This window comes from Balaenoptera musculus, chromosome 17 (genome assembly GCF_009873245.2).
Source record: "Balaenoptera musculus isolate JJ_BM4_2016_0621 chromosome 17, mBalMus1.pri.v3, whole genome shotgun sequence".
Taxonomy (NCBI): domain Eukaryota; kingdom Metazoa; phylum Chordata; class Mammalia; order Artiodactyla; family Balaenopteridae; genus Balaenoptera; species Balaenoptera musculus.
Window position 1 is genome coordinate 25747205 of NC_045801.1, and position 13962 is coordinate 25761166.

A 13962-nucleotide genomic window follows, 5' to 3' on the forward strand; every position below is an offset into this window, starting at 1 on the left:
ACCAGGGACAAGGAATAAAGAAAAATGCACGTGCTGTGCTTAAGATAGTTGTCTTTAACTCCTCTCCTGAAAGAAGGAAGAAAAAAACTGCTCTTTGGAGATGGGATAGAAAGAATTCTCGGTTTTTATTCTAACCTTTGGAATGTAAATTTAGGGTTTCAATAGTCAGATTAGTCTCCTGTGTCTCCAGTTTTTATAATCTAGAGAAGTCTGTAAGGTTCTGGGTCTCATTCTTCCTTGAAATGTAAACACAAACCCCCTTCAGAGTTAGGTTTATCTCTGCAGTTCTCTCACTACTCAAACAGTTGTAACTTAACTTCTCAAGTGTTACACTTAGCCCAAGATCACAAGTTTCCAGCAAAAGTCATGTGGAAAGCCCCAACCCTTTAGAAATTGAAAATATGTTCTCTACATCCTACTCTTTTTTTTTTTTTTTCCTTGTGAGAAATTTTGAGAGTCGTACATTCTGGAGAAGGCAGAAAATAAAAATTCAGAGTTCTTCAAACTGATTACTGTGTTATATTGACTCTTGATAAAGTATATTTTAAATATAAGGCTATTTCACTTTCTTCTAAGACTATAAAAGTAAAGCAGTCTAAAGTTATATTTGCAGTGGAGATATTTGTTACTTGGACAGTTATGATTTCACATATTTTGTATGGATTTTAATTTTTCATTATTTGATCATAATAGTTACATTGGTCAGAATCTATTAGCTGCAAATCACTTGAAGCAGGCAAGAATCTTACTACTATAAGTTATGATATAGTCATATAGACCATGGGGTAGCATTGCTAAATTTGAATAATACAACAAATTCTAATTTTTGAGAAAAAAGCTCTCTATGGTGGCTGTAAACTAACAAAATTAAATACGGTAAGAGTAATAAAACCAGGAAAAAGTATGTAATCATATAAAAAAAATAAAAAGGGATGATTTGTACAGTTTTAAATCTTCCTGTTAAATTTTGTCTTTAATAAACTTGTATTTTCTCATAGGTTTTGAACTTTCACATTGTGAGGATCCTGGCATTCCACAATTTGGATACAAGATCAGTGACCAAGGCCATTTTGCTGGTAGCACTATCATTTATGGATGCAATCCAGGCTATACTCTCCATGGAAGTAGCCTTCTCAAGTGCATGACAGGGGAGAGACGGGCATGGGACTATCCTCTGCCATCCTGTATTGGTAGGATACTGCTTTAGGTTTTCATGAAATAGTTCTATGGAAGTGTTAATTAAAATATACTGTACCTTTTCAAGTTATTCAGTCTGTCTACACACAACTCATACTTTAATCAAAAAGTTAATGAATTCATAGCTCAGATTTGTGGAGAGTGAGAGGGTTCTTTTCATAATCTTACCAGTGAGTACATTCTCTTTTTTGGGTAAAAAATGGTTTGAAGCCATTATGTTTATCTTATCTTGATATAAAGTTTAACTCACTACAAAAATATGCTGAAACTCCTAATCATACACATTTATTGAATCACATTGACCAGTTTTGTTTTTTGTGTTTTTTTTGTTTTTTTTTCAGATTTGTTTTTATATACAAAATTATTGCTTATGCTGGTGTCAAGGTGGATTAAAAAACAGTAAACTATTCTCAATAATTTCAAAGTCTTTATTTATACACTTTTTCAAAAACTAAAAGTGCATATGTTTTTCTTATGTGTATGTATCATGACATAATTAAATGAATTTCAGTAACAAAAGACAATGTGAGAGTCAGTGATATCAGATATATTACCTACATGAAGCTATAGATTGATCATTTTCTCTCTTGTTTGTACAGCCAGAGTACAATTTTATTGCTACCATCTTTAGATTGATTAACAAATAACTGGGTATTATGTGAGAAGCAGGGTGGATAGAAAAGTGTTGATAAAGACATCTGCTTTTTTTTTTCTTTTTTTGCTCCAATATCAAATAGGTGCCACGCTGGAATACTAGGACAATAAAGATATTTAAACAATATCAAAACATTTAAGCAAAACACTAACTCCTCAGTAGGGAACAAACATGATTCTTTAGCAATTCTTATTTCTTAATGGCATTTGTGGAAGCACAAATCCATTCTGTGTCAGGCCCATATGGATAAAATTGACTTAAACTTTTTTTTTTTTTAACAGCTTTATTAAGTTGTAATTGATATCTTAAAAAAATGCACATGTTTAATGTATACAATTTGATGAGTTTGGAGACCTGAACCTTTTGAGATAAATTTTAATGTTTGTTAGTTGATATGGTCAACATAGGAATCTCCACAAAACTTGAAGGAATTCAAATAGAAAAAAAATGAAATGCTAGTTATTAGAGGTCTTGCAACTAATTGCAGTGTTTTTGATGACGAGTCTTCTATTGGTTTATTAAAACAGTGATTCACACAGAAAGCAAACATACTTTTATCTAACCAGAATGCAATTATAGTGCTTTACTTTCAGATGGCATCTGAATTTTGGATAGATTATGAGGATAATACTACAGTAACGACCTAAATTGACAAAGCTTGAGATTCTGGAATATGACCAACAATCAACCCACTGTCATTGGTTATGAGAACAATGTAGCACTGATTAGTTCTCTCTGAAGTTATGTTCTTTGATGTGAATATGAAATATATTCAGAAAATCATTAAGGGTTGCAATAGCACAAAAGTATAAACTTGTAAATACTGACTTGCCATGTTGTCTTTAAAATTTAAATCATAAACAAATACATTGAAAAACATATATTTTCCTTATATGTTGAACCAAGGTGAAGACATTTTTCATTTTTTGGAAAAATTTTATGCAAATAGGACATTTGGTCTGGGATCAGAAAGAAGATTTTAATTTTGTTTGCAATGAATCAATGCACTTTATGTTTATAAATCTGCCAAGTCAAAATTTAGTGACTTGACACTGCTCAAGATTTCATGTGAAGGGTAATCTTTTTTTTTTCTAATGATGGTTGATCAGGAATAACAGCTGAAACAGTTGGACACATGGTGTGTCATGCTATGACTTCCATGATAACAGGAGATGAAATTCTATTTTAGATGGTGTTCTTTACTGGCAATAATTAATAGCTTTACCACCTGGCCTAAAATCATAATTTTCTATGCCCATTAACCTTAAATATCTATTATGATTATATTTTTGCCTTTGCCAAATAAGAAACTTTTTCTCAATTATATGGATTATTTCTAGGTAATTATGTTTCTGTAGCTTATACATTGAGCAAACAAAAATTAATTTTTGAGACACCATAGCCAAAGAACTTTAACCTGTACACCTTCATTTTTATCTACAAATGTAAGACTTCTGTCAGAATATGAACCCCAGTGTTATGGTATATCACACTGGTTCATTTGAAATCAAAATACCAATAATATTTGTAGCAAAGAAATATGGAAAAAGAAAGAGGTATGTTTAAATTCAAGATAAACACAGTACCCAAAATTCCAGTCTGCCTTGAAGTTGCTTAAAAATTAATCTGGAGGAATGAAGTGTCAAATTTGTTCTCATAAGAAATATATGCCAATAATAGTGATAAATCATTAAAATGATGAAAAATGAATTATTATAGTTACAGAGTTCTAGGTTGTCCAACAAAGTTTTTATTTAAAAAATGAGAAAAACCTCAATAAGTGATGGTAACTTCTTAAATACAGATATCTTTTCATTTACTTTAAAAATAACTTAAGTTTATTATTATAAATTAAATTAAGCTAATGTTGCAATACAAAATAAACTTGCTTAGCCCTCTGTAGGTATGTGTATCAGTTAGGGTTCTCCAGAGAAGGATCAGTAGATCTAGATACAGATCTGTCTGTCTATCTGTAATCAAGAAATGTATTTATTTTGAGGAACTGCCTCATGCAGTTGTGGGAGCTGACAAGCCCAAAATCCAGAGAGAAGGTCAAAAGTCCAGAAACTCGGGCAGGACTTAATGCTGCAGGCTTGAGGGAGAATATCTTCTTGTCTAGAAAACTCCACTTTTCCTCCTAAGGCCTTCCAATTTATTGGATGAAGGCTACCCACATTATCAAGGGTAATCTTAAAGTCAACTGATTGTAGATGTTAACCAGGTCTATAAATAGCAATACCTAAACTAGTGTTTGATAAAATAACTGGGTACTGTAACCTAGCCAAGTTGACACATGAGACTAACCATCATAGTGTGCTAAAACGTAACACCTAAAATCTTTGAAACAATTTTACCTACATGAACAGAGCCTACAGATTTGAACCATGATATTCGATTGTTATTAGGTCTTTTCCAAATGCTGAAACTTTCTGTCTTTGACCTTCTTTGTTCTAATAATCGAAACAAAACAAAACAAAATCCAAGATGCTTACTTCAGTCATTGAATTTGAGTAAGACAGTAACACTGCAGAGAACAAGCAAAATAAATATAGTAGTATATTCAAATATTTAAGCAAGAAGTAAAATAATATGGATTTGGCTTATTTTTTGGTACTGTGATAATCTGGAAAATTTTCAAATGTATAATGTATTACTACACTGTGGTTTCCAGGATTGAGAGATGTAGAACAATATACTAATTAAGCAAACTATTTAGTTTCTCTCTTCTCTCTTCTCTAGAAAGAGAATTCTTTCTAGATTATTTGCTTATCAAAGTAAAATCATTCCAGATATCCCAATATATTAAATATTATTAAAATGGAGAGGGAATTCCCCAGAAGATAGAATTTTTATTATAGTGTATGATGATGCTTACATTTTTAATTTGATAAATTTTATAAAAATTAGAGACCGGTTTGATTTCAGTTTAAATCAAAACTGAACTAGATTTAACTGAAGAAAAATTTAATAAAAATGCCATTTTGACTTTCGGGAGGTTAAAAGCGGAAGAGTTTAGAGTGATTTAAAGGGGAATAAAAGGACAATGAAATTTAGAAGGCCTGAGGGACTGCAGTAAAGCTTATTTTTTCTCAGAGGTGAGGTAGTAAGATGATGAATTATTCAGCCTACAATCAACTAGCAGTGAGCAACTTGCCATCTGTTTCCCCTTTTTACATTATCATTATTTATCAACACATCTTAAAATGTTTGGAAGCCTAAACTCAGAGTTTTGAGTGTGTACTTTTTCAATTCCCTAATTAAGTTTATTATATTATTTTTATATGATCTGACTTGAGATTCTTTTTTTATTGTACAGTATGTTCTTGCTTCAATTAATACCTTAATCTGAGAAAGCATATACAAATATATACTTTCAATAAGAGGAGAAACCAATCTCTATTTTCCTTCAGGTGAAAAAATATATACTCTTGAGAAATTCGTAGATTGTTTAGAAAGATTGGCATTAAATTGTGACTTAAAATTGAATTAATTTTTTACTAGCTGAATGCGGAGGTCGTTTTAAAGGAGAATCATCAGGAAGAATCTTATCTCCTGGTTATCCCTTTCCGTATGACAATAATCTGCGTTGCATGTGGATGATTGAGGTAGATCCAGGAAACATTGTCAGGTAAATGGATTTTATTATTTCAAAATGACCAGGGAATCTGAATTTCCCTGATCAGCCCCTATATACAATATCAATTAATATCAAGATTTTTCAATGTTTTTTAACCTTGGCAAAGAAAAACATGGTTTTTATATGTTTAAAATATGAAAAAAAAAATATTCACAAGCATGATTTATTCATTTGTGGTCCACAGCAGTAGTTCATACAGCCCCTTAGAGAGAAGCGTTTCAGTTATAAGAGGGCACAGAAGGTGCGAATTTTTCCTACTTGTTGGCGATGCTATACTTTCAGTTCTGCATGACTTAAGACGCTGAGTCCATCATTTTGATAGGTATACAGAGTTGTGCAGATCACTGTCATGAGTTCAGACTCATGAACGTTTAGAAGAAATAAGAATGGAAGAGGACTCAGTACCTATTCCCTGTCTTCCCTAGATTTAGGCATATCTCTGAAGCATTTGCTCTCTTCCCACGCTCTAACCATGTTAGTGTTCTGTTCCTGCTGAGTTTAGTTAGGTGGCTCACAGTTCTTCACATAATTTCCTCTTAGATGATGGCGGAACCGTAGCCTCCTAAATTAACACCAGTCAGGTTTCCAAGGCGCACCTGCTCTCAGTTCTAGTTTAACTATTATTGTTATGACTAGGGATGAATCAGTAAATGAACAAATTCCCCTTGACATATGAGCTAGCTATTGTGTTATCACTCACAAAACAGTGACATTAAGAATTGCTGCTTTATATAGATGGATTTTCAAACAGGCTTATGGGTGATGAAGGCAGTTTTATGAAAAACAAATATTGTCCTTCAAATAACATGCTGCAAGGTGTACTCCATGTATTGTTGGATGCAGTGTGAACTGGTACATTACTTTTGCAAGGCAATTTGCAGCTACAAATTGAATCGAACCTCAGCCTACTTTTCTTTAAGATAGGTCACGTATTGTTTTGTTTTAAATATTAGAAATGGTAAATGTGAAAATATTAAATTCAACAGAATTCTGGGATTTTTAAAAATTAAAGAAAAATATTTGATATTAAGTTGCAACCCAGATCACATATCACACATGAATGTAGTATATGTGTGTGTGTGTGTGTGTGTGTGTGTGTGTGTGTGTGTGTGTGTATATATGGAGAGAGAGAGAGAGTTGAGCATGTTGATACAATTGGATTTCTAATTTTTGGCATTAGGCGCAAAAAAATCAGACACTAATTTTGTCTAGATTAGACACAAAGCAAAATAGATTTAACATGAAACTTTTTTTTTTCCTTTTTTGTGCATTTTTTTGGGGGTAGACACTTTCACATTAAGGAAGTTCCCTTTTACTCCTAGATTACTGGGTGTGATGATTATGAATGGATACTGAATTTTTTAAATACTTTTTCTGTGTATATTGAGATCTTCATGTGATTGTTTTCCTCCTTATATCTGTCACTGTGGTGAAATGTAATCGTTGGTTTTTGAATGTGAACCATTTTTGCATTTGCGGAATAAACCTCATTTGAGTCTGATAAAACAAACAAAAAACTTGAAACAGTGGAAATAACACATACTATGGAATTAGATAACTTGAGTTCAATTCATGACTCTGCCACCCTTTGGGCAATCTTATTTAATCTATCTCAACCCCGTTTGCTACATTTGTAAAATTGAGATAAAAATTGTTCCTGCTGCATTGGGTCATTGTAACAATTAAAGGAAGAAAATCGATGTAATGCATTTTGCACAGTGCCTGGCACATATGAGATCCTCTAAGTGTCACCTGCCATTGCCACAGTTAAAAGTCATGAACACTGAAAAGAATGTACAGATCTTCCTCGGGTTACGTCCTGATAAACTCAACGTAAGTTGAAAATATTATAAGTTGAAAATGCATATAATATAACTAACCTACTGAACATCATAGCTTAGCCTAGCCTACCTTAAACATGCTCAGAACACTTACATTAGTCTACAGTAAATCATCTAACACAAAGTCTATTTTATAATAAAGTGTTGAGTATCTCATGTAACTTTATTGAATACTATAGTGAAAGTGAAAAACGGAATGGTTTTATGGGTATATTATGGTTGTAAATGTATTGGTGGTTTGTCTTTGTGATCTTGTGACTGACGGAGCTGTAGCTCCCTGCCACTGCCCAGCATCATGAGAGAGTATCATACAGCATATCACAACTGGGAAAAGATTAAAATTCAAAGTACAGATTTTACTGAATGCATATCTCTTTTGTACCATCTTAGAGCCAAAAAATCCTAAACTGAATCATCCTAAGTCAGGGATAGTCTGTATACCTAAAGTTTTTATAATTTGCAGAGGTGATGTAATAATACATTTAACCATATTCTAAAAAAAATTATACTGCTCAAGAAAAATTCGTTGTTTATATATGCAGTTTACATAATTCATTTTTATCTGATAGAATAAAAGGAATATCTAGTATAAGCAAGATGAATATTTGTTATATTCTTTATTTAAAACTGAATCCATGTTTAAGATAATCAGAGATATATGGTTCTCCCACAGCCTACAGTTTCTTGCTTTTGATACGGAAGCATCGCATGATATACTCCGAGTTTGGGATGGTCCACCAGAAAATGATATGCTTTTAAAGGAAATTAGTGGTTCTCTTATTCCTGAAGGAATCCATAGCACCCTCAACATAGTAACCATCCAGTTTGACACGGACTTTTATATCAGCAAATCTGGATTTGCAATTCAATTTTCAAGTGAGTTATTTTTTTATTTCTTCAATAAAAAATAGGAGTGCTATTTAAATAGTTCTGTTTACTGCTCAAACTTTAATTTTAAAATTTTAATGATCTTAAATATTCCTATTTCTAGTCTTCTTATTCATCTGGAGTTAAGGTAAAACATAGAAAAAAGAAATACAATTAACTTTTAATTAATTAATTGTTGAGCCCTTCTCTCCAATTGTCAAACCAATTTTCCATAAAGTAAAGATGGTGTTAAAATAATTCAGCAAATGAAATAATTACATTATACAGCTTGTAATTTGAATTTACTGTAAAATTATATTTTAAAATGTACAATTTTTGGAGATAAGGAAGGAAATGAATATTTGCCATTAAAAGAAAAGCAACCCTACATTTTTACTAATTTTATTTTTCTTCTGTTAAAGATCTTAATTATATATTCACAGGAAGCTTTGACAAAATATTTTAGATCTACTATTAAATTAAAGATTTCCTACAACAATGAAATATCATTCATTATAATTACTAGTGTTCATGGCCTTTTTTCTTTTTATGGCACTGCTAAGTGGTTAAATATATGCTGTTCTGTAAAACGGATTTTGGTTTAATGGCTGGAGAAACTAAATGAAAACTCAAAAATTTTAGTTGCTATTTTTTCACTCTTATTACCAACACACATTATCTCTTTGAGAAAAATATCTAAGGTATCTTCTAATTGTATAGGCTTAAAAAGTCCTATTAATTGAAACTTATTGAGATTTCCAACGTCATCTATGGGAAGAGTGCAAACCAGTATTCTTCAAATGTGCCTTAATTCACATCCTGTCTTCTTACTAATTGCTGACTTTGGACACCTTACCTCATCACCTGAGTCTGAGTTTTCTAATTCACACAGGAATAATAATGCTCATATCATAAATAGATTATTAGGATTTAACATGATCACGTGTGCACAGTTCTTAGTATTGAGTAGTAAATAGTTGGTGCCCAGTGAACTATTATCATTATATGAATAAATGTAAAATTGGAACCCTTTAGAAAAAGCATGAAGGGCTTTTTTAACGACTGGCCTGAAAATATACCACTTTAGGTTAACAACTTGTCAATACAAATATATAATTAACTTGACAGACCTTTTGTTCATGGAAGACAGTTGTTTGGCATAATCGACTAAAGTAAATGAATTGTGTTATAAATAAAGTTCATGTGAGAGAGGTGTATATCAGCAGAGTCAATATCTTTCAATTTGTACCTTTAGTGTATCTTTTGAGACAAAGAAAAAAGGAATGAAAAATAAGAGAATGATTATGTAATTAATAAACATAAATGGCTTGTAATTCTGAAACACTTATAAATGAAACATTGTTCATATTTATATCTTCTATTTTCTACTGTTTATTTCTCCTTTTTTTGAAGTTAGGAACAATTTGTCAGCAAACTGCTTATGATTGCTGTTCAATTTCAGTTATTTATAATGGTAGTTTGGCAACCAACAGCTCTCCTTTCATTTACCTTAAATTAGTAAGGTTTTACACTTAAATGGTTATTTGTGATTAAATGTCTGAATGCAGTCATGTGAAAAGGTGCTTCAGGCTATTGTTTGTGAATGCCAAGTACATCTGATTAATAGAAACAGACTGCTTTATATGCATTTATGGAATTTTTAATGCACATTTGTCTGTGAAATTAGCAATACATTTTTATATTTATTGCATTTGTAGGGCATATTAAAGTTATGGAAACAATACGTATCATACCAGAGTTTTAATAAATCTGCCTCCATAATATTCTTTTAAGATGCATAGAAATGTGTACTACTGATCTGAGACTAAAAACCTATTCATTGAAATAAAATTACCTGGAGAGTTAATATATTGTGAATAGCATCAATCAATGAAAATTAGTCTCTGGGTTGGAGATCTTCTGTAACTTATGCCTATACAGCTTTATAAGTGTTCAGATTTCAAATGTGAAAATAGTTTTTTCATGAATGAGGTCTTGCTTGGTGCCAAGAACCGTAAGTAGTTTGTATGATCTATTTAATCCTCACAGAAGCCATATGAGATATGTTGTATCATCCCCATTTACCAAACAATACACTGAGGTTCAGAAAGTGAGTTAATTTGTTCAAGGTCACACCCTAGCAGATGCCTGCAGCTGTGACTCAAATCCACCTATGTCTGAAAGGAGATTAACACTGTGCCTGGTGCATAGTAAATGCTTAGCAATTATTACTACTCTTTTGCTATCCTTATTTATTATTTATTAATATTCTAGAGGAAATACAAAGATTTTAATTATGCGTTATTAGTTACAATGAAGTTCTACAATTTAATCAGCTTGTCTTTCTGATTATGCTTACAAGAACCACATCTAAGGTCACACTTCCAAAAAGCAGATGATTTATACAAGTGAAGCAGTGAGAAGGAATAAAGGAAAGCTGGAATGTGTACATTCCCATTTAAAAGGGACAGTTGCCCCCTCTGGCTAAAGTCATTTTGCCCTATAGGAAGACAGACTAATTTTTAAGTGGAACTTGAAATAAAGAGTTTTATGTAAAGTCATCTAATTGTCAAAGAAAACAACTCAACTAATCTTAAAGAGAATATTAAAGTCTATAGTCCAATAAATCATGACTATGGGTCAAATTTGGCTTGCAGGTCAAAATTTGCCACTTGAGGGTTTTACCTGAATTCCTTTTCCCAAGATAAATCTATCTCATGTTACCCATTTATTCATTTGTTCATTCGTTCATTCTAGGAGAGTCTATTAAAGGACCAGATAGTAAGCATATTTATCTCCAGCTATTTCTCGAGTGCATCTTTCCTTTCACTTAGGCAAATCTTCTTAGTTACATAAACACACACACACACACACACACACACACACACACACACCCTGTACTGTTTTCTGTCCCTAAAGTTTCTTTTACTTTAAATTTTTTTCTTAAGCCTTGCTCATTCTTCCAGACTCAGCACCAAGACCTCTCTTTATAAAATATTTTCTGCCCTCTGTATAAAACATTTTTAAATGTTTATAAAACAATCTCTTTTTAAAACATCCTCTGACCTCTCTAAGACAAATTCCAGCCCATGCTCTAGGCACTAGCTATAATTTTTTTTCCAAATAAAGATGTGAAAACATGGTTTATCATTTCATTGTTCTGAAGATGTTTTAATTATATGAACTTTGCCTCTCTAAATGTCTGTAAAGAGCAAACATTCTATTTAGGGTGATCATGAATTTATTGTTCAAATCTAAGATAACTTTTGAGAGTAAAAGGGGACACTTAAAAATTAAGCTGGACAACAGGCATAAACTAGAACAATAGTAACCAAATCAGTTTGTATCATTATTTTAATTGTCAGATTTTCATTCTGTTCCCATTCCGCCCACCATCACCACCACAATGCCTGTTCCTTTTTTGAGCAAAGAGCTGAGTGTCAAATAATAAATTAAAAAAGGAATGAGTCAGGAAATAGCAGCAAAACCGTCTTAAGCAACAAAACGCAACCAACAAAATGGATTTCAGTGAACTTGGTGCAAAGTGAATTTAACTGAAATGTAGGTCACATACCAACTTCAGAATCACTGTCAAGCCGCTATCAGCAGCCTCATGCCTTCTATTTCATGATCTGCTCATTCTTTGTAGTCTTTTGCTTTGCCTCTTGGTGTTATTTTCTGCCAGACTCTTCTGCTTAATCACAGCTACTTAAGTCTGACATGGCTACCTCATGCTGTCCTATGTTCTGCCCTTGGTTCTCAGCAGTCAGCCTCTATGTACATCTCCTACTTAAATTTGTAATCTGCTTGTCTCATCCCACTTTAGTTCCTCAGGGAGGACATCTTTAAGTATCATGCTGTCGTTTGCCCACAGAATAGTTGATTTTGACAGAGCGTTTTCTGTGCTCTTCACTCTTTGACATCTCTGTTAAAAATATGCCCCTGCTGGATAATACAAAATACCAAGGGCCATATATTATACTGTTGAAAATTCTCAAGGAGATGGATTCCTTAGTCATGAGACATTGATGTCTCCCGACCTTAGAGGACTGCATGGTGCCCCTGCATTTGTTCCCATCCTCATTATTACTGCCTACACTGCTGTAGCAGTCGACTAGCCACTCACTTCGTTGTCTCTCCAGCCAGACTTTTCTCTACATTTCCACCTGACTGATGTTTTGAAAATATAAATCAGACATCACTCCTCTGTTTAAAATTCTTTTATGGCTACACAGTCATGAGTTCAAAACTGTGGAATTACATTTAAAGCCTCCACAATTTGCACCCAAATTACCTGCCAGCCTCATCTCTCACTATTCAGTTACATACATCTAGTCATCTAACTGCACTGTCCTGAAAAGACATTGACCTTTCACATTTCTGCTTCTTTTGCAAACTCTCTTCCATGTTCCTGTAACACTTATGTCCACATTCAAATATCCGTAAATTCTTAGTCATTTTCCAAGGCCCAGGTCAAATGATACTTTAGGTACTAATGAACTTATAGGCAGAATTAGTCACTCCCATATCTGCAGTGCCCTGGCACTATGTGTGTATTATATTAGAATGGCTGTATATCCTCGTTTGCCCAAGACAGCCCTGGTTTATGCCTATTTTCCTGGCATCCTGACTTGTTTGACATTTGGTCTGTATTTTCCATTTTCAACAAAGTATCGTTATTAATAGTTCTGTTAAAATAGCCAAGGTGTATTTATTAGCTATTGTCTTTGTGTTTGATCTCATCTAGTAGTGTGCGAGATATATTCCCAGTGCTCAGAGTAATTATAATACATGATTAATTTTGAAAGACAAATACTGACAACCCATCTCTATTTCCCAGTCTTTTGTGGATGCCAGGTAACTTACACTTCCCTTTCATGGATAGCATATAGGGCTCTTGTAGATAAAATGAAAATATTCTCAGATATCAACACCTAACCCATTCTGATCTTAGATAGTATTGGGAGAACTATTTGATACTGTTGCCCTGCCAGCTATTTTGTATAACAGCAAGTTATGTCATAATCTATTCTGTGGCTTGAAAGATACATAAAGCTGTCAGTCCATGAGTTGGCCAAATCACTGAGAAATATGTATTTTTGAAATATGCACAGAAGTAGAGGTTGCACAGATGTGCTGTAGAGCTATAGTCTGAATGTTCTTGCCATGAGTGTTTGTTATTTATTTTATAGGATAAATTAACAATTATTTATTTTATCATACTGTTTTATTATTTTACGATAGACATTTATGGCAGCAGTGGGATAGAAAGTACATACTGAATATTCATTTCTTAAGAAAGCTTAATTCCACCAAGATTTCTAAAAGAAAGTTCAGCTGAAGGAGGCTGTCAGGAAGACCCAGCAGAGATCAACAAGGATGTCAGACAAACTTATTCTCGCAAAATTTGAAACTAAACCCAAAAAGATAGCAGGAAAGGATCTAGAAGAATTTTTGTTTATTATGATTTGTGAATCAAAGCATTTTAGTACATCCAGAAACACATTTTTAAAAAAGTGGGGAGTTCCACATGATCCCATTTCAATTAAACATATTTAGGTAAATTGTAAAATTATTTTTAGAGGGTAAATCACGAACTGATTGGTTATTTTTCTGTACAATCAAAAATTAGTAGAATACAGAATAAAATGAGACTTCCTTGGCTTGTATATTATATTAGCATTCTGTTAAGCTACGGAGGGGGCAATTTTATATTCTAAAATATGAAACATAATTAAATGGTGATTTGGAGCCATGATAATACA

General features: G+C 32.7%; 1 protein-coding gene across 3 annotated transcripts in view; it reads left to right on the top strand.

Moving 5' to 3' along the window:
• CSMD3 (CUB and Sushi multiple domains 3) overlaps positions 1-13962 on the top strand; it is a 1196954-nt gene that overhangs the window by 852602 nt on the left and 330390 nt on the right. For all 3 annotated transcript variants that reach the window (XM_036830958.1, XM_036830959.1, XM_036830960.1), the window contains 3 exons: positions 999-1190; positions 5354-5480; positions 8004-8206. In XM_036830958.1, coding sequence (XP_036686853.1) covers positions 999-1190; positions 5354-5480; positions 8004-8206 — 522 coding nt within the window. The remainder of the gene's footprint in view (positions 1-998; positions 1191-5353; positions 5481-8003; positions 8207-13962) is intronic.